At 54.9% G+C, this 21,359-nt stretch overlaps 6 protein-coding genes across 6 annotated transcripts; 5 read left to right on the forward strand and 1 right to left on the reverse strand.

The window, feature by feature from the left end:
* Positions 1 to 1,161: 1,161 nt before the first annotated feature.
* COL26b_000344 (uncharacterized protein) lies at positions 1,162 to 2,963 on the forward strand (the record flags this gene model as incomplete). The annotated part of the gene is made up of 2 exons (XM_053173314.1): positions 1,162 to 1,351; positions 1,558 to 2,963. The coding sequence occupies 2 exons, from the start codon at positions 1,162 to 1,164 to the stop codon at positions 2,961 to 2,963; spliced, it is 1,596 nt and encodes a 531-aa protein (XP_053043020.1).
* Positions 2,964 to 3,483: 520 nt separating this feature from the next.
* COL26b_000345 (uncharacterized protein) lies at positions 3,484 to 4,035 on the forward strand (the record flags this gene model as incomplete). Its single annotated transcript, XM_053173315.1, has 1 exon — positions 3,484 to 4,035. One exon carries the CDS (start codon positions 3,484 to 3,486, stop codon positions 4,033 to 4,035), a length of 552 nt encoding a protein of 183 aa, XP_053043021.1.
* Positions 4,036 to 4,470: 435 nt separating this feature from the next.
* COL26b_000346 (uncharacterized protein) lies at positions 4,471 to 5,393 on the reverse strand (the record flags this gene model as incomplete). Its single annotated transcript, XM_053173316.1, has 2 exons — positions 4,471 to 5,265; positions 5,319 to 5,393. The coding sequence occupies 2 exons, from the start codon at positions 5,391 to 5,393 to the stop codon at positions 4,471 to 4,473; spliced, it is 870 nt and encodes a 289-aa protein (XP_053043022.1).
* Positions 5,394 to 8,566: 3,173 nt separating this feature from the next.
* Positions 8,567 to 10,496, forward strand: COL26b_000347 (uncharacterized protein; the record flags this gene model as incomplete). The annotated part of the gene is made up of 3 exons (XM_053173317.1): positions 8,567 to 9,377; positions 9,431 to 10,386; positions 10,443 to 10,496. 3 exons carry the CDS (start codon positions 8,567 to 8,569, stop codon positions 10,494 to 10,496), a joined length of 1,821 nt encoding a protein of 606 aa, XP_053043023.1.
* A 1,522-nt stretch (positions 10,497 to 12,018) lies between these two features.
* POL3 (DNA-directed DNA polymerase delta) lies at positions 12,019 to 15,429 on the forward strand (the record flags this gene model as incomplete). The annotated part of the gene is made up of 3 exons (XM_053173318.1): positions 12,019 to 12,777; positions 12,826 to 14,639; positions 14,688 to 15,429. The coding sequence occupies 3 exons, from the start codon at positions 12,019 to 12,021 to the stop codon at positions 15,427 to 15,429; spliced, it is 3,315 nt and encodes a 1,104-aa protein (XP_053043024.1).
* Positions 15,430 to 19,126: 3,697 nt separating this feature from the next.
* Positions 19,127 to 20,623, forward strand: COL26b_000349 (uncharacterized protein; the record flags this gene model as incomplete). Its single annotated transcript, XM_053173319.1, has 3 exons — positions 19,127 to 19,172; positions 19,245 to 19,520; positions 19,587 to 20,623. The coding sequence occupies 3 exons, from the start codon at positions 19,127 to 19,129 to the stop codon at positions 20,621 to 20,623; spliced, it is 1,359 nt and encodes a 452-aa protein (XP_053043025.1).
* Between the last annotated feature and the right edge of the window lie 736 nt (positions 20,624 to 21,359).

A 21,359-nucleotide genomic window follows, 5' to 3' on the forward strand; every position in this document is an offset into this window, starting at 1 on the left:
AGCGGGCATGGGTGAAGATTGTGACGGGCGTTCTTCGACGGAGGGAAATGTCGTGGTCGCTGTCTCAGCCTGCCAACTTGCTTGAGGATGGAGTATGGATTGGTGTCGGGCGGTGGACATGGCAGAATTCACGTCCCAAGATGGCGCGGGAGTTCCACGTTGGTCTGGAGGCTCCGTGAGGGGTACGTATCTTTTCTTGCAAGGGCCGGTACGCTCATCTTTATTTTTGTTCCGAGCTTCTGCGTCATCGTCCGATGCTGGGCTCCAGTTTCTGCAAGTTGCAGTCAGTCTCATTTCAGTCGATTCCAATTCGCCATCCAGCGGCAAGCTTGATGCACTTTTTCCAGCCCGCGAAAGACTTGGCATGGGAACAGAATGTAATCGATAAGGATTCGATGCCTCCTTCTGCCATCTCAACCACCTCAGCACCCGCAGCGCCCGTCAACGTGTCTAGACCAGCCATGCCAGGCTTCGTTCGAGGTCACGCAGCTGGCGAGGTCGTTCTGTTACTTAATTATTACCCCATCGCTGACCCTGCCCGCCATCCGCTATCGGGGGCCAGTCCCATCGTCTCTTCTCCGCGGTACACAACTCGCATCCTGAGTTGTTGTATCAAAAACTCAACTCATTCGCCTTATCTGTCGCGATAAGGTGTCTCTTCAGAGAACGAGGGGCAACCTCGATATTTGCCCACATTCCCTTGTCCTGCCTTATCAGAGAGTGTCTTTCTTTGTCAAGCACCACCACGCACTGATCTCGTGTCAGCTCGAGTTACTTTAGATCCGGCCAGGAATTGCCAGACGCCATCCGCATACACCACATGCTCTTCCATACCATTCCCTAGTTGCCCATCCCGCAAATGACTTGTTTGACTCGCCGTCCGGCTCCACTCCCATGCTTTCACCATCGCTAACCGCTCATCATAGTTCTCTCCGTTAGACAAAATTTACAAAATTTTGCACAACCCCATGACTTGACCCAGTCGTTGCCATATTGCTCTCCATACAAAAGCTTCTGCCCCTCCATACTTACCCCGTGCCCCTCAACTTATCTGTGGAGGCGCCAGCAACTGATAAACTCCCAACTTCAACTCTTTCTTTGTACTGTCGTTTTCTTATCCGACGAAGCCTCTCATTGTCTCACAACAAAATACTCGCAAACATGGCATCCCAAACCTCCGCCGAGAGGCTCCTCCCAGAGTCCAACTACCCGGAGTCCCGAGTCCTGGTTATCATGACAGGCGGCACCATCTGTATGCAACCCACCGCCGACGGTCTCAAGCCCATCGGAGGGTTCCTGAAGAATGCCATGGCCCCGCGCCCTTCATTCAACGACAAATCGTCGCCTTCAGGTAGGTCATTTCTCGAGGACACTCCAAGAACGCCGTAGAGCCATGTTGGCCACCGCTGTTGTCTCGGGTGCAATAATGAAAAAACAAAACGTGCAGCCCTTTTGTGCACTCTTCATGTCAACTCTTCGCGCGAGCCGAACGCTCTTCTCTGCTACTGCATCACGTCATACAGAATACTTTTACCGCGCCTTACTAACGATAAGTAGTGCAACTCGAGGCTTACAAGAATGGCCAAAAGGTTGTTCTGGATAGCTTGAGGACACCACCAAGCGCCTACTCCCGTCACATTCGTTACGGCGTCCTGGAATTTTCGCCTTTGCTGGACTCGAGCTCCATCTCAGCCGAAGGCTGGACGGAAATTGCTCAGACCATCAGAGAGAATTACCGTCTCTACGATGGCTTCGTGGTGCTCCACGGCACCGACTCCTTGTCGTACACGGCTTCGGCCCTTTCTTTCATGCTCTCTGACCTAGGCAAGCCGGTTATTCTCACTGGTTCCCAGGCCTCCATCTTCGCACTCCAGTCTGACGCCGTCGACAACCTCCTGGGCTCGCTCATCATCGCAGGAACCTTTGTCATTCCCGAGGTCGGCTTGTTCTTCCACCACAAGCTGTTCCGTGGCAACAGAACAAGCAAGGTCTCTTCTGCTGCCTTTGAGGCTTTCGCCAGCCCCAACTGTGAGCCTCTGGCCAAGGTCAACGGTCTCGGTATCGATGTGAACTGGCCCATCGTGTTGAGGCCTACCAGAATTGCCGAGCTTCAGGTCACCCAGCACCTCGACACCGCCCACGTTGCCTGTCTGCGCGTGTTCCCTGGTATTAGGCCCGAAATGCTCGATTCGGTCCTCCGTGTCCCTGACTTGCGCGGCCTCATTCTCGAAACGTTCGGCATGGGCAACGCCCCCAGCGGTATCGATGGCAGCTTGACAAAGGTCATCAAGAACGCCGTGGACCGTGGCGTCATCGTCGTCAACGTCAGTCAGTGCATGAGCGGCTTCGTGTCGCCCGTCTACGGCCCCGGCACCGAGCTTGGCCGTGCCGGAGTCATCTTCGGCCTGGATCTCACTGCCGAGGCTGCCCTGACGAAGCTGTCCTACCTGCTCGCTGTGTCCGGCCTGTCAACGGCGGAGGTCAGCGCACGCATGTCCCACTCGCTCCGCGGCGAGATGACAGAAATGGCACTTCCGGTATTTTCGCACCCTTCCGGATCGCTCGACTCGGTCGTGTCGCGACTAACCGCGACAGAATCGGCATTTACTGTCCTCGGCTACGCCGTACGGAACGGGGATCTGAAGACGGTCAAGGAGATCCTGGACAACGACGCCCAGCGCGAGCTGCTTAAGATGGCCGACTACGCCGGCAACACGGCAGTGCATCTCGCGGCCGTCGGGCCCCAGATCAGCATCCTGCGCGAGCTTCTTACAAGGGGCGCCAGTGTGCACGCACGTAACCGCGCGAACAACACGCCGCTGTACCTCGCGGAGAAGACGGGCAACGAGGAATGTGTCAGGCTGCTGAAGGAGACGGGCGCTCACTTATGGCAGGACGAGGCGACTATTTTGGATTCGGTTCAATCTTCCCAATCTGCATCTGGAGACGGAGTTCAAAAGTAGGATCATGAAAAGTTGTGCTTTTGTGTGTTTGCAGGCGTTGCTTAGTTATGAGTTTCATTAGATGGCATATCTCGGCGATGATGAGAAGAAATAAACCAACATGAAAATTGTTTCAAGTTTAAGAATTGCCAGAAGACGTAAATTTTCTGAAGAAGGCATACATTCCATCCGAACAATGAAGACCTGACAGACAGTGTGAACTGCCATCACCGCCGTCACCGGATGCCGTGGCGGGCTGCGGGCTGCGGGCTGGATCGGCCCCACTTAGGCCGGCGCCGCGCTTGAATTTTTGGGAAATTTCACTTCTGTACCCTCCATCGACAGCTTTCGTCACTCGTCATTGATTTGCTACCCCCCGCGCAATCCACGCTTCGAAGCCCAAAACGTCCTTTCCTTGACCCTTGAGTCAGTCTCAGGAAGACCGATTTGCGACCGTCTACACTTCGAACGCTTCACGATCCCGAGCAACGTTCAACACACCACTTTCGTCCACTCGAACCACACAACCTCCACAGCGAAAATGGCAGACCAGACAACACCCAGGCTCCAGGGGTCGCCCGAGCTTCACGGCACCCCTCCCCTAGTCCACAACTTCTGCATCGCCGCAGCCGTCCTCTCCCCGGTCATGATGATCCTGCCCCCGCGGCGCATGGACTGGCGCTTCTTCATGCACTCGAGCATCTTCTCCGCCTCGACGAACCAGCTCATGTACGACTGGACGGGCCAGTCAATCTACCAGCGTGTCGGCGCCCGCTTCGAGGCCATGTTCCCGACGACTCTTCCCGACCAAGCACAGAAGACAAGGCAGGCTCTGCGCGAGGAGCGCATGCGTCGCGAGGGCCTCACGGAGGAGCAGATGCGAGCCATTGAGTACAAGAAGCGCTCCTTCGCGGAGAGGATATGGTACGGCAAGGAGCCGGAGGACTGGGACAAGAAGCGTGGCGAGGAGCACGCCAAGGCGTTGGCTGAGGGAAAGGGATTGGGAGACCTGATTGTGAATCAGGTCAAGGAGGTCTGGGACGGCGAGAAGGACAAAAAGGCCGAGGCGGATAACAATGACAAGAAGGCATGAGTACACCACGAAGAAGAAAGGGGAAAGAAGTGTAGGATTAAAATTTTGCGGATTGGGAGCTGCCGCCTGTTGTGGCCAACAGAACGTCTACGTCTGTCAAGCAGCGTTCTGGCTGAGTGGGAGCACTCTTGGCCTGTTGAATATCTCCCCTTAAGTACTGTACATTACTATCTAATAGAGTAACGCAACGCCGGCCAACACACAGGTTTTGGCTTGCCTCGACTTCCCATTCCAACAACACCACGGATATATGCTTCTGATCGCTTTGAACTTTTGATTTCCATTCCGCCCATATTATTCGCTAGACGCCATCACGCACGCGCGCTGTAAATCTCTCCTCTTCCTCCACTCGTAATATCCAGTAAACCCTCGCCATTCTTCATACTCCTTTTCCCCTCCCTCCGCTGATTGAGAGTTCGTCCAGCCTCAGAGAGGCTAATTTGTCTCCGAGGCAGCTTCCTGCCTGCGTCTCAGGGCACCTTTTTGTTTCTGCTTCTTTATCTGCTTCTGCTTCACATTGTCGCTTCGTCCTCCTTGGTGCTTACCCTTGCCTTTGCCCTTTACCCTGCTCTGTTGCCTTGCAAGCTTCTTGGACTTGCGAGCGTCGACCTTTTCGTCGAACAGCTTGATCCAGGCTGCCAGCAAGGTCTCCACCTCGTCCTGGCGCTCATCCGAGTCGGCAGGAATACCGAGCTCCTTCCTGATTGAGATACGATGTCTGTCAATTTGCATCAGACGACGTCTCGCAGCCCGGTTGAGGCCATCACCGTTCACCGTGCTAGGTGCAATGGTGCTCGGCGCCACCGATGTGTCCCTCTCGGAGGCTGATGGGTTGGCTGTATCTTCGTGCGCGGTGGTGTGCTTCGTAGGGTTCACGTCGATGATGAAGGGAAGTGGCGCGGCTTCGGCCTCAGGCGCGTTGGAAGACTCGGGGGCGGGGGCGGGAGCGGGAGCTGTTGAGGGTTCGGCAGGAGCTTCGCTCTCCTCCGCCGCTGACTTGGACTTTCTGGATCCTCTCTTCTTCTTGGGCTTCTCTTCGGTTTTCGCCGGTGACGCAGTCTTCGTCTCCGGGACTGGTGTGCTCGCCATGGATGAGGTCGCTGACTGGCCTGATGCCAGCTCTTCCCTTCTTTGCTTTCTTCTTGCTGCCCTTTCAGCACGGGCGTCGGCGGCAGATTTCTTGGTGTCTACTTTGGGAGCCGGAGTGCTGTCTACGTCCATAGCATCGCCCTACTCCAGACATTAGCACGGCAACGGCTGAAGACGTGGGGAGTCGCTCATACCACGCGTGTGTCGAGCTTGGCGCCGCCCTCTTCCTTATCAGAGAAGGACTCGATACGGGTAGATTTCTTTCCCATTATTTCAAGTAGCAAGTCGATTGAGGCGATAGAATGCTTATCGCTTCAAAAATGACAATACGTGACCGGCTCGAACAAATAAACAATAGGCTCGAGCTTCTCGAGGGGATGCAGAAAAAAAATTATTGATTGCTTGCCCAGGGTCTTATCTTATCGGCACGTGATAGAGGCCGTTGAAATGAGCAAGACGGCGGAAGCATCTCCGACGACCGACGTTGAAGCAGCCACCCAGGGGCGTGTTGGCGAATGAGGTGCACGGCCTCCAGCTCTTTGGATAGGGCTGGCTTCTCAGTGGTCAGTCAAGGGTTCTTGGGAACAAGCTCAACCAACAACTAGTTGCCATAACGACGACATGCTGTCAGGCTAGACTCGGGACGGCCTGGGTCGCACGCCCACGAGCTGTGAATAGGAGGATTGGACCAAGAGACTCATGGTTTCTGAGTGCGTCATCTTACGGGGTTGGATGTTTATTCGTGTTTCCCTCGTGTATCGGTCCCTGAGGCAGCTAGTGGAGGTGGCTTGCCTCCGCGAGCGAAAACGGGCTCTGAGTGGCTGAGGGCTGAGCCACCAGCTGTCGTAAGTTTTCAGACCCTGCACGCGTCGGTGGGCTGACGCCCTGCATGGTAGGTGGTCTGCCGTGCAACAGTGGACGATGGCAAAGGCAGTGGTTGATACCCGCCTGATTGACGGTTGATTGATGGGTGACAGCTCAATCACTGAACTTTGACGACAGCCTCCCTCGTACCCTGGCGTTGTCTTGTGCTTTTCAGATATTTTCGGTCTGAGAAAAACGAGCTGCGACACGCTCGCGCCAGCGTCGGATCCGGCGGACTTTGAATGAAAAGGGAGGCTGACAGGCGAAAGAGCCCACAGTCTCCGGGCAGATTCCTCAGAAAGACGTTAAGACCGCGGGCGGGTGCCGCGAATTCCACATTCCGGACGGTCATGTCCATGGGGTCCATCTGGCATATTGCGAGCCTTCCCGAAAGGTTTCTTGGGTTCCCCGGATATCCGGGCATGCCTCATGGCTGGGCAGCGGGCTTGTTGGAAAATTAGCTCAAGGGGAGGCCGATCGAAGGGAAAAGGTTGATTGCCGCGTCAGGGCGGTCCTTGTCGAACCGCGGCTCATGGGATGGAAATGGAATGAACACCCTATGCTGGCGTTGCTCCCTCAACGTTGTGGAATGGCCGCGGTTTTCAAGGGTCATGACTCTGGCTGTTGCTGGCAATGCGGTGGTGGTGCCGCTCTGCGGAACGAGTGTCGGAGCTGGGATGGTGCCCGCACTCTGCATGCAGTCAGTGTGCATGGGTCGGCAGTGGAAGGCGATGGATGACATTTCATCATCAACGGTGGTGGTGGTGCAGGATCAGCCTCTCGACGGTTGGGAGGATCTCAAAGTTGCTGCTGTGGCTTCCGGGACGGGGACAAGGTTCTGCTGACGGTCGGTCGAGACTCGAGGATCCCAACACTTGCCATAGCGATCGACTGCCAGACGAGAGCGATGGGCGGTCTCCTGTCTGGAGTTAATGGGAGGACACTATCCACATGGAAAGCGACTTAGAAAGGGCCCGATATCCGGGCCGACGATGAGCAATAGCAATAGCATCCCAATATTACCAACTGGCAACCTGTTGGAGGTTGGCAGAGGCAAGGCGACGACGACGACAGCGACGACATCAGGATGGGTCCAATGCGAAGTGGACAACGGACTCACAGGCAGGCTGGATGGAGATGACGAGCGAACGGTACCAACCCACAAGGCCAGAAGGCAGGACAAGCTGCGTTACGCAATGATCTGAAACTTGTGGACCCCTTGTTCCAAACTTAGCATCAGAATCAGCACACAGCTGCCAGCCTGAAGCGCGGTGCCAGCTGGGAGTGATCATCAGGACCCCTATGCGGCTGCAGAGTCCTGGCCGGCACGAAGTGGTGGAGAGTGGCAGAGAGTGCCAGTCAGGCGCTCAAGGGGACCTAAGACGGGAGAGGCTGGCGATGCTGACACAGCCTCAAAAGCCGGGACTACTGCACGCCTTGCTGCACCCTTTCTGCTGCTGCTGCCGCTACCGTTGGCGCGCTGGGATTGGTGCTTGCGGGCTTGCTGTTGCTGCTGTCTCCCACACTCCTCCCCCATCCCAATCATTCATGGATCCCTCTTACGCCGTACCTAGTCTCCCCTCCAGTGGATGACTGCCATGCTCACTCGCGCTCACACTGCCTCCCACAGCCAACCACCAATTCTCCTGGGGCTCCCTCTCCCACTTGGCGGGCTGGGCAAAAAAAGCAGAAACAAGGCCGGGAAGGCATGCGTTTGAGATGCTGGCTTGTTTAAAAGAAAAAGGCTCCTCTCCTCCCCCCCATCCGTCGCTTGGAACGCGTCCTGCTTGCTTCCTCCTAGATCCCATCCCCTGACCTGTGAACCTGGAACCTCCCTTCACTCGTTATTTCCTCTGTTTTCTTGTTGTTGTCATAATTCCAGATTCCCCCTTCGTGTCACCAACAAGCTCCCCCGCGCTTCGACACTCGCAACCACCGTCTCTTACTGGTCCAATCATCCGAAGGCACCCCTAAACGAGACAGCGCGCACACCCAAGGCACCTCCCTACCTTAGCTCAGGTTGTCGTAGGTTGTTGTGCACAGGCGCATCCCAGCCCGCTAATTCATAATTCACCACCTCCTGGGTGAACCTGCAATTACAAGCCTCACTGCTGAGCACCCTCACCTGGCCCCAAAGTCGACTTCACTAGTCGGGAGCAATTTGCCTGCTACCGACCGGTCCACAAGAGACTTTGCTCACCTCATCGTCCGCCAAACGCCTCCATCTACCCAAAAAGCACCAAGAAGGCTTAGCTCAAGCATCTTCTAGCAAACTTCCCGAACAAATACCCACGTCTCCCCAAACCTTGGAAGAGACGACCACACGACGAACACACACACCTTCTTCTCGACTTCCCGCTGTCACATTTCTCCGCGTTTGGTCCCCTTTTCGGTACCTGAGCGATTGCCCATCGCTCTAGCCCGATTCGACCCATCGTCAGCACAGCCAAGTTCCAGCTCGGCCCTCCAAGCGAAATTCCTCGCCCCGACAAGACAAAGTCGCCCAGATCCCCATTCCCCATCATCTTCCCTGGGTATCCGTAATTCAGAGGTGCTCTGCCCTCCTCCCCGTCCGATCATGGCATCCAACGATTACTACCACGGCGGCAAACCCCCCTCAGCATCTCCGCCACCTGCAGCATACTACGCTGGCAGTGCATACAACAACATTCCCTCTACGAGCTCTACGCCCGCGCCTCCTTACAGCCAAATATCACAGACCCCCGGTGCTTCCCATCCGCCGCCACCGCGCGTGAACACCGTCTCGCCTTTCGAAACAGTCTTTGACGATCATGTCTATCCAGTAGACTCAACGCAGGACGGATTCCGACACAACGCCAACGGCACTCCCCAGCAGAACATGAGCCCCCAGGCTGCGAACAACCCGCAACGCATGAACACCGTCCACACTGTCAACACCGTTAGTTCTGTCTACAGCAGTGACAATCCAAACGACCCGCGCAACATGCAACCGTTGCCTCCTCTGCCACAACAGCCAACTGCCTACCATCGCGATGGCGCCTACAACCAGCACGATGGCGTATACGACCAGCACAGCGCGTATGCGCAGCCCAATCCCTACGCCCAGGATACTGCCTACTACGGTAACCAGGCCGTTTCTCCGGACTCGAGTAGGCCTCATGTAGCAGATGATATTCCTCTGCAGAGCCGGCAGGAGACCCAGCCCAAAGATGTGGAGATGAACGACAACGACCATGTCTACGACGCTCCCCAAGGAAGCCGCCGCTCGAAGAGCCGTCGCGATAAGAGCAAGGTCGGCTTCGGTCAGTTGGGTATGTTTGGCGCGGACAGAAAGGGCATCCCTTGGGTGGTATACGTCTTCACCTTGGTCCAGGTCGCAGTGTTTATCGCCGAAATTGTCAAGAACGGTAAGTCTGCAAACTCACAAATCGATCCGGATATTGGTACTGACGATTTGTAGCTCAATTAACCGGCTCCCCCATCATGACCAAGCCCAGCTTCAACCCCATGATTGGACCTTCTACCTATGTCATGATCAACATGGGTGCTCGTTACGTCGCCTGCATGCACAACGTCAAGGGTATCCAAGACTCCAACACCTCGTTCACGTGGCCCTGTCCTAATTCGACATCTTCCGACGCCAACAACCCATCGAACCAGTGCGGACTCGGTGATCTCTGTGGTTTTGGCGGAGTTCCCGAGCCGAAGTTTGAGGGCCTTGATCAGAGTCCGGAGCCTGACCAGTGGTTCCGCTTCATCACGCCCATCTTCCTGCACGCAGGTCTGATCCACATTGGATTCAACCTGCTCCTGCAGATGACGATTGGCAAAGAGATGGAGATTGCTATTGGTTCGATCCGTTTCTTCCTGGTCTATGTGAGCGCCGGCATATTCGGTAACGTGATGGGAGCAAACTACGCCGGCGTCATGACAGCTTCAACCGGTGCTTCGGGTGCGCTCTTCGGCGTTATCGCGCTGACGCTACTTGATCTGCTGTACTCCTGGAAAGACCGCCGCAGCCCCGTCAAGGATTTGATGTTCATCATGCTGGACATTGTCATTTCCTTCGTTCTTGGTCTTCTGCCAGGCTTGGACAATTTCGCTCATATTGGTGGTTTCCTTATGGGCCTGGCCCTCGGCATCTGCGTCCTACATTCACCCAACTCTCTCAGGCGCAGACTAGGCACCGACCCGTCCTACGCTTCAATGCAACTCAACCCCGCCAACCAAGGTGCCGGGCCTTCCTTCTTGAGGAACCCGGTTGGTTTCTTCAAGGGACGCAAGCCTCTCTGGTGGGCTTGGTGGCTTGTCAGAGCAGGCTTCCTGTTGACTGTCATCATCGTCTTCATCGTTTTGCTCAACAACTTCTACGTCTACCACAACACCTGCAGCTGGTGCAAGTACCTCAGTTGTATAGTAAGTTTACCCTGAAAGTCAATGGTATGGCTTCCTCTCGCTAACACAGCCTCTAGCCTGTCAACAACTGGTGCGAGCTGGATGATTTTAAGCTCACGAAGAGTTCATGAAGATGAGATCTCAAAACGAAGACTTGGCGATGGAACGCCACGAGTATGAATGGTACCTTATGCATTGGGTTACGCACTTGACAAGGGGGTTCCGGTTTTTGCATTGCTCAGCGACGGCGTCCGGTTCGGTATGGGTATTATTAAAGGAAACATGGCTTCCTCCCTTGCTTATTCCCACAAATTGCATTCATAGAGAGCCAAAAGTCGCGGCTGGTTGCAGGGCTCTCATGCTGTTGCCGAGCTGACAAACGGCATGGGCACCAACGGTTGCAACGTCCGAGGACGTGTTGATGCAGCGGTGCCTTGGCTACCCCGCAGATCATTCGATGGGCTGGACAACGTTACGTACTCGGAACCTGGCCTGTCATAATGAATAGAATAAATAAACATCGAGCATTCCCTGCCGCTCTGCTGTGTTCTTTCTCGCACCTGTCCCTCTCTTCTCTCGTTGCGTTCGGGCCTCTCGGACGTCTTCATGCATCATAGTGCCGGCAGTTTTGAACCGCACGGCATCGAGTGTTTCGAGGTAAGACGACTCCCGACAATCAAAATCGCCGATCTTATGATGATTCTTTTTTGCATGGCTTAGCTGAGCGGCTGTGACAAGTCGCAATTGATGCCTCGAAGAATGGATATCTGAACATGAGAAAATCTTACTTGCCTTGCGTTATGGTGGCTTTAACCAAGACACATTACGGATGCTAATTATTGAGTATCCTAGGGCAGCGACCGAGCTCAGCATTTTTGTTGTTCTCAGAATTCTGGTTCCTGTACGAGAAAAAACCATTCCTTGTCGCCATTAGTGTCTACTGATCAAGGGCGCTGGTTCTGGTCATGGTCGAAGTTCTGTTCAAGTTTCCCAGTATTAACTGGTCCTGCTAATAGTCTACGAAATGTACTATATGTTTGCTGTTTGTTTGCATTAAATATCTCTGATTAACTAAGTGCTGCCACTAAGGTGACTGATAATTGCCATGTAAGGCCATGTTTTTGTTGGTCGGTAGATTTTTAGTGTCATACGCCAAACAGGCACGACGACGACCTAGGCAGGATGCATGGCTGATGCCAGTCTTCTACATTGAATGTTTTATTGTGGTTTCCGATTCCTTCCTAACTACTCTATATCAATATTCCATTCGTCTACATTGAATGTTCAGGATGACATGGACAAAAGCATGCTCAAAGCAGTCACAAGTGCAGCTCTCTACTTCCTATTCGGTGAACGGTCGGGTTGCTAGTGGCTCACCGAAAGGTGCCTAACTGTCGCGTCTCCAACGTTACCTTAGTCAGCAGATCGCGACCCCCGGCTTCAATTAAGCTGTGGGTCCGTCACGCTACACGTCTTCACGTCAGAGGCGCGTCTTCCATAACCACCCACCCGTGTCTAATAGCTTGCGCCCACTCTAAAACCGCCTGGTAGCAACCGCGCAACAACGAATACTCGACTTAGCTACCTACCTCAACCGTGCTATGAGCTTTGGCTGAACCTCTTTCTTTTAATCATCACAGCCAAACTCACATCATGGCTACCGCGGTACTTCCCAAGAAGCGGGTGCTAGGGGAGACGCCCAGCACCCGTCGCAATATTCCCACGACACCATCATCCTTGAAGAAGCGCAAGGTCGAAGGCTTCTCATCCTCCCCCGCCCACCGCATCGGCTCGCAGAAGAACTCGAAGAACCTCCCAGGCTCTAGTCAGCCAAAGAGCGCATTCGAATCCGAAGTTCTCGAGAAGCTTAGCCAAGACATTTCCGAGGCCAAGCAGAATAATACAGAGAGAGATCAAGCATGGGACCGTCCGGAGCTGGTCGACTTCAAGCCAGAGAGGGACAGCCTGATATTCCAGCAGATTGAGGCGGAAGAAGGAAGCTTGCACGGCGGCAGGGCAACGGTGAAGCTGTTCGGTGTCACAGAGCAGGGCCACTCGGTGATGCTCCACGTCACTGACTTCAAGCACTACCTCTACGTTGCTGCCCCAGTGGCGTTCCGACCTGAAGACTGCAATGCCTTCAAGGCCTACCTCGAGTCGCAGGTCGCCCAGCACCAACCGTGCATTCATTCAATCTCCTTCGTCATGAGGGAGAACATTTACGGTTTCCAGGGGAATGTTCAGAGCCCCTATCTCAAGATCACCGTCATGGACCCCAAGTTCATCAGCAGAGTGCGTTCAACAATCGAGACTGGAAGCGCAAACTGGAAAGGTCTGTGGAAGGGCATGGAAGGTGGTGTCATGACCTTTGACAACATCCAATACGTCCTGCGCTTCATGGTTGACTGCAAGGTAAGAAAGCATAGCTTGGTCTAAACGGATGACGCTGACAACTTTCAGATCCACGGAATGTCCTGGGTCGAAGCCCCCGCGAAATCATACCAGCTCCTTCCCCAATCACAAAGACAATCAAACTGTCAAATCGAGGCCGAAATCAGCCATCTGGACCTCATTGCTCACAAGCCCGAAGGAGAATGGTCCAAGATGGCTCCTTTGAGAACCCTGTCCTTTGATATCGAGTGCGCTGGCCGCAAGGGTATCTTCCCCGAAGCAACACACGACCCGGTCATCCAGATTGCGAATGTTGTAACACGGTACGGAGAAAAGAAGCCATTCGTGCGGAACGTGTTCTGCCTGGACACGACGAGTCCCATCGTTGCCACACAAATCTTGGAATTCCAAAAGGAAGAAAAGATGCTGAGCGAGTGGCAGAAGTTCCTTGTCAAGGTTGACCCCGATATCATTATCGGATACAACATTGCCAACTTCGATTTCCCCTATCTTCTCGACCGAGCCAGACACCTGAAGGTCAACGGATTCGAATACTGGTCCCGTATTCCGAGCATAGCGTCGAAGGCCAAGGAGACCAACTTCTCCAGCAAACAGATGGGTAACCGTGACACCAAGGCCACCAACACAAACGGCCGGCTGCAACTGGACCTGCTGCAACTTGTCCAACGCGACCATCATCTTCGAAGTTACACACTCAACTCTGTGTGTTCGAACTTCCTTGGAGAACAAAAAGAAGACGTCCACCATACCATGATCACGGAACTGTTCAATGGAACACCCGAGTCAAGGCGTCGTCTTGCTCTGTACTGTTTGAAGGACGCGTACCTTCCGCAGCGATTGATGGATAAGTTGTCATGCCTCGAAAATTACACGGAAATGGCCAGAGTCACGGGTATTCCGTTCAACTTCCTGCTTTCCAGAGGTCAGCAGGTCAAGTTCATCAGTCAACTTTTCCGAAAAGCCCTCGAGCAGAAGCTTGTTATCCCGAACCTCCGGTCTGAGAGCAGCGATGAGCAGTACGAAGGTGCTACAGTCATTGAACCGACTCGAGGATACTATGACGTGCCCATCGCCACTCTGGATTTTGCTTCCCTGTACCCCTCCATCATGCAGGCTCACAACCTGTGCTACACGACACTGGTCAACAAGAAGGCCATTGAGAAATTCAGTCTGGTGAAAGACGAGGACTATATCGTCACTCCCAACGGTGACACTTTCGTTACCGTCAAGAAGCGCAAGGGTCTCCTCGCTCAAATTCTCGAGGAACTTTTGGCGGCCAGAAAGCAAGCCAAGCGCGAGCTGGCTGTGGAAACGGATCCATTCAAGAAGGCTGTGCTGAACGGTCGTCAACTGGCGTTGAAGATCAGTGCAAACTCCGTTTACGGTCTGACGGGTGCGACGACTGGCAAACTGCCTTGTTTGGAAATCGCCAGTAGCACAACGAGTTTCGGTCGTCAGATGATTATGAAGACCAAGGAGGAGGTAGAGAAGAAGTACTGCATCGCCAACGGCTATTCTCACGACGCCCAGGTCATCTACGGTGACACTGATTCAGTCATGGTTAAGTTCGGTACGAAGGACCTTCCCGAGGCAATGAAGCTTGGCGAGGAAGCTGCTGGTTTCGTTTCTTCCAAATTTGTGAAGCCCATCAAGCTGGAATTCGAAAAGGTGTACTTTCCATACCTTCTCATCAACAAGAAGAGATATGCCGGCTTGTATTGGACCAAACCAGAGAAGTACGACAAGATGGATACGAAGGGTATCGAAACCGTGCGACGAGACAACTGTCTTCTCGTACAGACTGTCATTGAGAAGGTGCTTCGCATGATTCTGATTGACCAGGACGTCCAGGGTGCTCAAGAGTAAGTTGGATCCTCGCGTTTGTAGGAGCGCTTGCTAACAGATGCCAGCTACGTCAAGGACACGATTGCCGACTTGTTGCAGAACAAGGTTGACATGTCGAAGCTTGTGATCACAAAGGCCCTTACCAAAGACGATTACGCCGCAAAGCAGGCCCACGTCGAGCTGGCACAACGAATGAAGAAGCGTGATGCTGGCTCGGCGCCTGGCCTCGGCGACCGAGTGGCCTATGTGATGGTCAAGGGCGCTGCGGGATCCAAGAACTACGAGAATTCCGAAGATCCCATCTACGTTCTGGAGAACAATGTGCCGATTGACACCAAATACTACCTGGATAACCAGCTTGCGAAGCCACTCGGCAGAATCTTCGAGCCCATCTTGGGTGAGACGAAGGCGAACTCACTTCTCACTGGAGCGCACACCAGAACCATCGCAGTTTCGGCGCCGACTGTCGGAGGTTTGATGAAGTTTGCGAAGAAGACGCAGACTTGCATGGGATGCAAGAGGCCTCTGAAGGGCAAGGAGGAGAGCGCGGGGGCAGTGTGCTCGGACTGCGCGCCTCGGGTCGGCGAACTCTACAAGAAGACGCTTGATAGAACATCAGATCTGGAGGTGCGGTTCGGCCGGCTCTGGACGCAATGCCAGCGGTGTCAGGGCAGCATGCACTGCGAGGTGATTTGCAGCAGCAAAGACTGCCCCATTTTCTACATGAGAATGAAGGCCAAAAAGGACCTTGAGGATGCGGGTAAGGAGCTAAAGCGTTTCGACTTTGACCAGGCGGCGATCTGGTAAGATGTTGCGTGGACGACAAGGGACCGATGAGGGGCATGGACAAAGGCGATGATGAAGACGGAGGGGCATTTGACGACGCTAAGCTTTTTTTTGTTCCATGGGCCGGTACAGGAGATGCAGCACATGCAGGCCTGCAGAGCAACGCAAGATGCGGTGGGCATGGACCCGCGATGAATATTTGTTTCGGAAAAGGCGTTGACGGAGTTTTGATGGAGGCAACGACAGCCGGTAGGGGTCGTCCAGACCTATTGGGAGGAGAAACATGCAACATGGCGAGAGAGTCATCAACAGTGTCGGGAAGAACCGGACGGAAATTTGGAGGGGATGGGGTGGTTGTGTTTCCATTGTATGATATTCTCCCATAATACGAGCCAGCAGAGAGGGGAAGAAAGAAATCCGGAACGAACAACAGAGCTGCGGCAATTATTTCCACAAATCCCCAGGCGTGTAAGGACAAGTTCCGTTGTGGGCATTTGGATTTGGATGCGATGGATGGACAGATGGATTCGCGAGAGTGAAATTGAGTAAAGGCTTCAGCTAACAAGGAGGCGAAAGCGGCGTGTTGATTGGCTGGGGCGACGGCGACCGGGGGCGGAGGCCGACGGTCCATTGAGCAGCGAGCGGAAGGGCGGACATGACAGCAAACAGTTACCTACAGCGAGGGCGAAGGCGCAGGCGCAGGCACAGGCACGCAGGGCAGCCGCCGGCCGTTTTCCTGGATCGGCACTGGTGGCGGCGGCGGCGGACGACGGCGCAAGGCACAACCACACAAAACACAAACAGAACAGCACACGTCGGCTCGCTGTAGGGTTTCCCCACGTATGTACGCTTTTAAGTTATCAATCTCATCCATCGTACGGTGCTACGCCGAGGGGCTCCGACTGTGGTCTAACTGTCGCTCTTTGGTGTTGTTGCTGCTCCTGCGCCTGCATCCAGATGTAAGTGAACCAACATCGTCATCAAGACCACCTTTCACCTGGTCACCCAGGCCAACCTGTAAGGTCAAAGGTAATTCAATCAGGTCGACATTCACGTTACATGAGCTTTAAGCATAAATCCGTTTGCATCTTTTGACCAGCAATTCGCGAATAGAATCCTGTGAGAAAACGTAACAGAATGTACAGAGAGGCAGTAAAACGTAATGGGAATGGGAATGGGTTGCGGAGAGGACAAGAAGAGAGGCCAAGAGGTTTGGGTAAGGTAGGTTAAGCCAATGGCTGGGTGTGCGCATTTCTCTCTCTGTACGTTCTTCAGCAGACATGGCTTCTGCATCCAGAGTTGTTGCTGTCTCACACACTCACACTCTTGGAGCTCTCTGCGTGCTGGTGTTAGTCGGCACAGTCTAAGCGATCTAACACACGGTCAAGCGCCCACTCTTTTCAATTCCGAGATTGGGGGCCCCTCCCGTCGCCCACTGAAACGCTGCAAGATGGATGGCCCCGGAGAACCGCCGGAGGAAAGAAACCCCTCCAAGCGCCCGAAGGCGGGATGGCCGACTTCACACACAAACCTATGGCTGGCCGCTGCAGAACAGGCTCGGGACGCGAGCCGCTCGGTGGTCGGGATTTCAGAGGCGAAGGAGGAAGAGGTGAGGAGGAGGGGAATGGGGGCCCCACGACGGAGTTCACGGCTCCAGCTCATGGCTGCCGTCGCATTCTGTCGGGTTGCGTCGCAGTTCTGGGACTCATCAGCCCAGTTTGTCAGCCCAGGCCGCGACCCGAACCCGCGTGGCACTGCCGTGCACCGTCCGTTGTCGTTCTGTCCATCAGAGCCCAACCTAACCTTGGAAGACCTTGGACCTGAACTAACACACACCCGACTGCTGGTCTTGCTTCACTTCCGCGATCGGAACCGCGACTCGAGGCGCCGTTTTTCGGCCCTGCCATTGCAATCTATCCTGTCAGCCTGTCTCGTCCCTGCTAGCCTTTTTTTTTCCCTCCTCCGTCTGGTGCAGGGCCAGTCGCGGCGCGACTTACGAATTGTCATGAGCAATTGACATTTGTCCAACCCGTTGCAAATCCCCTCCCATCCCTCTTCTGCTTCTCTTATCAGTGATGGAGAAGAGGGATATGCAAGACCATGACGCCGCAGCCGTCATGGTTCTTCTCCTGCGCATCAGAAATTTGATTTTTCTCGCTCTTCCTGAGCTTCGATGTCGGAGAGGCGATGCCGCATCGGCCGATCGAAGCGGCATTTAGTTGTAGTTGGAATTACTGTGCCGGCCTCACTTGTTCACATGCCCATGCACCACCATTTTGGTGTATCTCTCAGCTTCCAATATTTTTTTTCTTCTTGTCTCTATCTAGATGGCGGCGACCAATAACGAGTCGCTGATAAAAGGCTGAGATATGGATTGCTGTTGACATGTGAGCTAAGGCTGTAAGTGGCCACGCCACGGCATGCAAGGAGCATTTCGATTGTCAATGACATCTCGAATGTGACGGGGCCCCTGGAGGCTGCCCGTCAACGGCGTCGAGTGACAGACGAGCAAAAGGACGAATCCGTACATGCGGAAGACATGTGCCAGCGGGGACCCCCCCCCCCCCCTCCAACCCTTCCTCCAGGAGACAGAGATGGAGGGGCAAAGTGTCCCAAAGCTGCACCAGAGCATGCGATTGTTGGATGACGTCCCCCAGGTTCTGGCCTGTTTGGGACACGCGCGCCAGCCTGTGGCGACGGGGTCGATGGGGAGCCATTTCAAGCATTATTCTTCTCCCGAAGATGGAGGCCCCTGTTGCCCTGGGCTTGCCCTCGACCCGCCGGGCCATGGTCCATGGATGACGGGGTCCTTGCCCCCCCTGAACCCCTGCTTGGTTTGGTTGTCTGGTTTCCGCAATGGCAGCTTCGGTTCGCCGCCTCCGGGATCGCACCGCAGGCGCGGCTGGGCAGAGGACGTCTGTTCTTTGTGATGGTGTTGAATAATCTCGAGGCACCAGCAAATCAGAGCGCAGAGTGCTGCGGCATCAAGGGACCTGCAAGTCTGCATCTCCCATCTGTGGGAATCCCGGGACCGGTCCCGGCACTCTGTCCAGCCTAGAAGGCCACTAGACTCGGCTGAGTCTTTTTTACGTCAACCGCGTGGGTTCCGTCTGAGCTTTTTTCCCTTTCTCTCGCGTTATGGATAGGACTAATTGTCGGTCTGCCACCGAAACCACCGAATGAACGCGCATGAAGAAGAGATTGAGCGACGAGACGTTTCTTCCCGTAGCGCCCCCCACGGCCGACCCGGACAATGTCTTGCTCTTCGCGCTAAACGCATCCCCTGTCTGTCTATCTCGCTCTCTCACCCTCAGTAGCCTCTCCATCTGCTGGTCGACCCCCTCCCCTCCACCTTCAAACCATCAAGGCATGGTTCAAGGGCTTCCCGAAGCTTGGGAGGAGGTGGTGGTGGTGGTGGAGGAGCCAGCAGGAGGGGAGAAAGGCGCGACCGGGGTGTGCATCTGGTCAAGGGGGCAACGAGGGCACTTTCGCGGTTGGTGAATGTGAGCTCTTACTCGATTCGATTTGGTCTCCCATATCGGATCGACAGCTTCCCAGATGTGTATATAAGCTTGCGGGCGTTCCTCCCTTCGAGATCGATTTAGACTTGGAACCTCATCAGCTACTCTCCTGTCAGCCTCGAACCTGGACATAACTCTCTCGGAGACGCCAAGCAACTCTTTAATACAAACACTTCTCTCAACACACAACCGCCAACATGTCTAACCTTCCCTCCGAGCCCGAGTTCGAGCAGGCCTACAACGGTATGTCAATATATCACGAAACGAAGGTCTCTTGTCACCGGACGTACCAAGGCTGACTTGAATATCACGCAGAGCTGGTCAGCACCCTCGAGAACTCCTCCCTTTTCCAGCAGAACCCCGAGTACCGCACCGCCCTCGAGGTTGTCTCCATCCCCGAGCGCGTCATCCAGTTCCGCGTCGTCTGGGAGGATGACAACGGCAAGCTCCAGGTCAACCGCGGCTACCGCGTCCAGTTCAACTCCGCCCTCGGCCCCTACAAGGGAGGTCTGAGATTCCACCCTACCGTCAACCTGTCTGTCCTCAAGTTCCTCGGCTTCGAGCAGATCTTCAAGAATGCCCTGACCGGCCGTAAGTCTAACCCCCGCCCCCAAGAAATCTGGGGAAAAAACCGTTTTAACTAACTCGGGCATCTAGTCAACATGGGTGGTGGCAAGGGTGGTTCCGACTTCAACCCCAAGGGCAAGAGCGACGCTGAGATCCGCCGCTTCTGCGTTTCCTTCATGCGCCAGCTCTCCAAGCACATCGGCGCCGACACCGACGTCCCCGCCGGTGACATTGGTGTCTCCGGCCGCGAGATCGGCTGGCTCTTCGGCACCTACCGCCAGGAGCGCAACAAGTTCGAGGGTGTCCTCACCGGCAAGGGCCTGACCTGGGGTGGTTCCCTGATCCGCCCCGAGGCCACCGGCTACGGTGTCGTCTACTACGTCGAGCAGATGCTCAAATACGCCGGTAAGGGCACCTTCGCCGGCAAGCGCGTCGCCATCTCCGGATCCGGCAACGTCGCCCAGTACGCCGCCCTCAAGTGCATCGAGCTCGGCGCCACTGTCGTCTCCCTGTCCGACTCCCAGGGCTGTCTCGTCGCCGAGGGCGACGCCGCCTTCACCCCCGAGCAGATCGAGACCATTGCCAACCTCAAGGTCGACCGCAAGTCCCTCACCGACTTCGACCACAAGGGCTCCTTCATGTACATCAAGGGCGCCCGCCCCTGGACCCACGTCGGCAAGGTCGACATCGCCCTCCCCTCCGCCACCCAGAACGAGGTCTCCAAGGAGGAGGCCGAGGCCCTCATCGCCGCCGGCTGCATCGCCATCGCCGAGGGTTCCAACATGGGCTGCACCCAGGAGGCCATCGACGTCTTCGAGGCCCAGCGCAAGGAGAAGGGCGCCGAGGCCATCTGGTACGCCCCCGGCAAGGCCGCCAACTGCGGTGGTGTCGCCGTCTCCGGTCTCGAGATGGCCCAGAACAGCCAGCGTCTGTCCTGGACCCGCGAGGAGGTCGACCAGAAGCTCAAGGACATCATGACCGATGCCTTCTTCAACGGCCTCAACACCGCCAAGGAGTACGTCAAGGGCGGCGAGACCGAGCTCCCCTCCCTCGTTGCCGGCAGCAACATTGCTGGCTTCGTCAAGGTCGCTCGCGCTATGCACGACCAGGGTGACTGGTGGAACTAAACGGATGGTTCTATGATGACCACCAAATAAAAAAAGGAAAAGAAAAACCCCCCGGGAATGGGACACACGAAGCAGCCACGTCTCAAGAGACGATGTGCAGATGACGACTTGAGAATTTTTCGGTGTAACTTCCAATTGCATTTTGGAGCTGGCGTTGGCGGACAGGGATACCTGAGATAGTTCTATACCAAAACATTTTGATTCGACAACCTTTCCCCTTTCGTTGTTGATTTCAAAGTGATGATGTCGGCTCCGTTGAGGTTTAGGGCCAGAATCTCGCTTGCGGCTTACACCCCCATGATGTGAAGTGCCGAAGAGGATGAGCCGAATCCTTCGGTTGGTTAGGTAGTAAATGAGTCTGGCGAGTGTGGGATTACGGTGCTGACGAGGGATGAAGCGGTCCGTATTATCCAGAGTTTCATGTGAAGGATCAGAGGTTTTGGTGGTATCGACCGGACTCTCCCGGCGTACATCGAAAACTTTGCACAATATCGTCCTCGTTATTTGAGACACCCTCTGCGAAGCTGACCAGACGAGTACATAGTGATGAAGACAACCCAAGGGAAACCTGGCACCAGGCGGCTCACGCCAGAGGTAGAGCTTCCTTTCCGAGGATTTCGACTTTAATCGAACTGCGGATGGACGATTTCTGATATTAAATTGTAGGCCAGATTAACGAATAGCAATAACATCTAAAGTGAAGAAGTTTTCACAAAAATAACGGCCATGACCCTCG

Source organism: Colletotrichum chrysophilum, assembly GCF_026319265.1.
Source record: "Colletotrichum chrysophilum strain AFK26 chromosome Unknown scaffold_1, whole genome shotgun sequence".
Classification (NCBI taxonomy): Eukaryota; Fungi; Ascomycota; class Sordariomycetes; order Glomerellales; family Glomerellaceae; genus Colletotrichum; species Colletotrichum chrysophilum.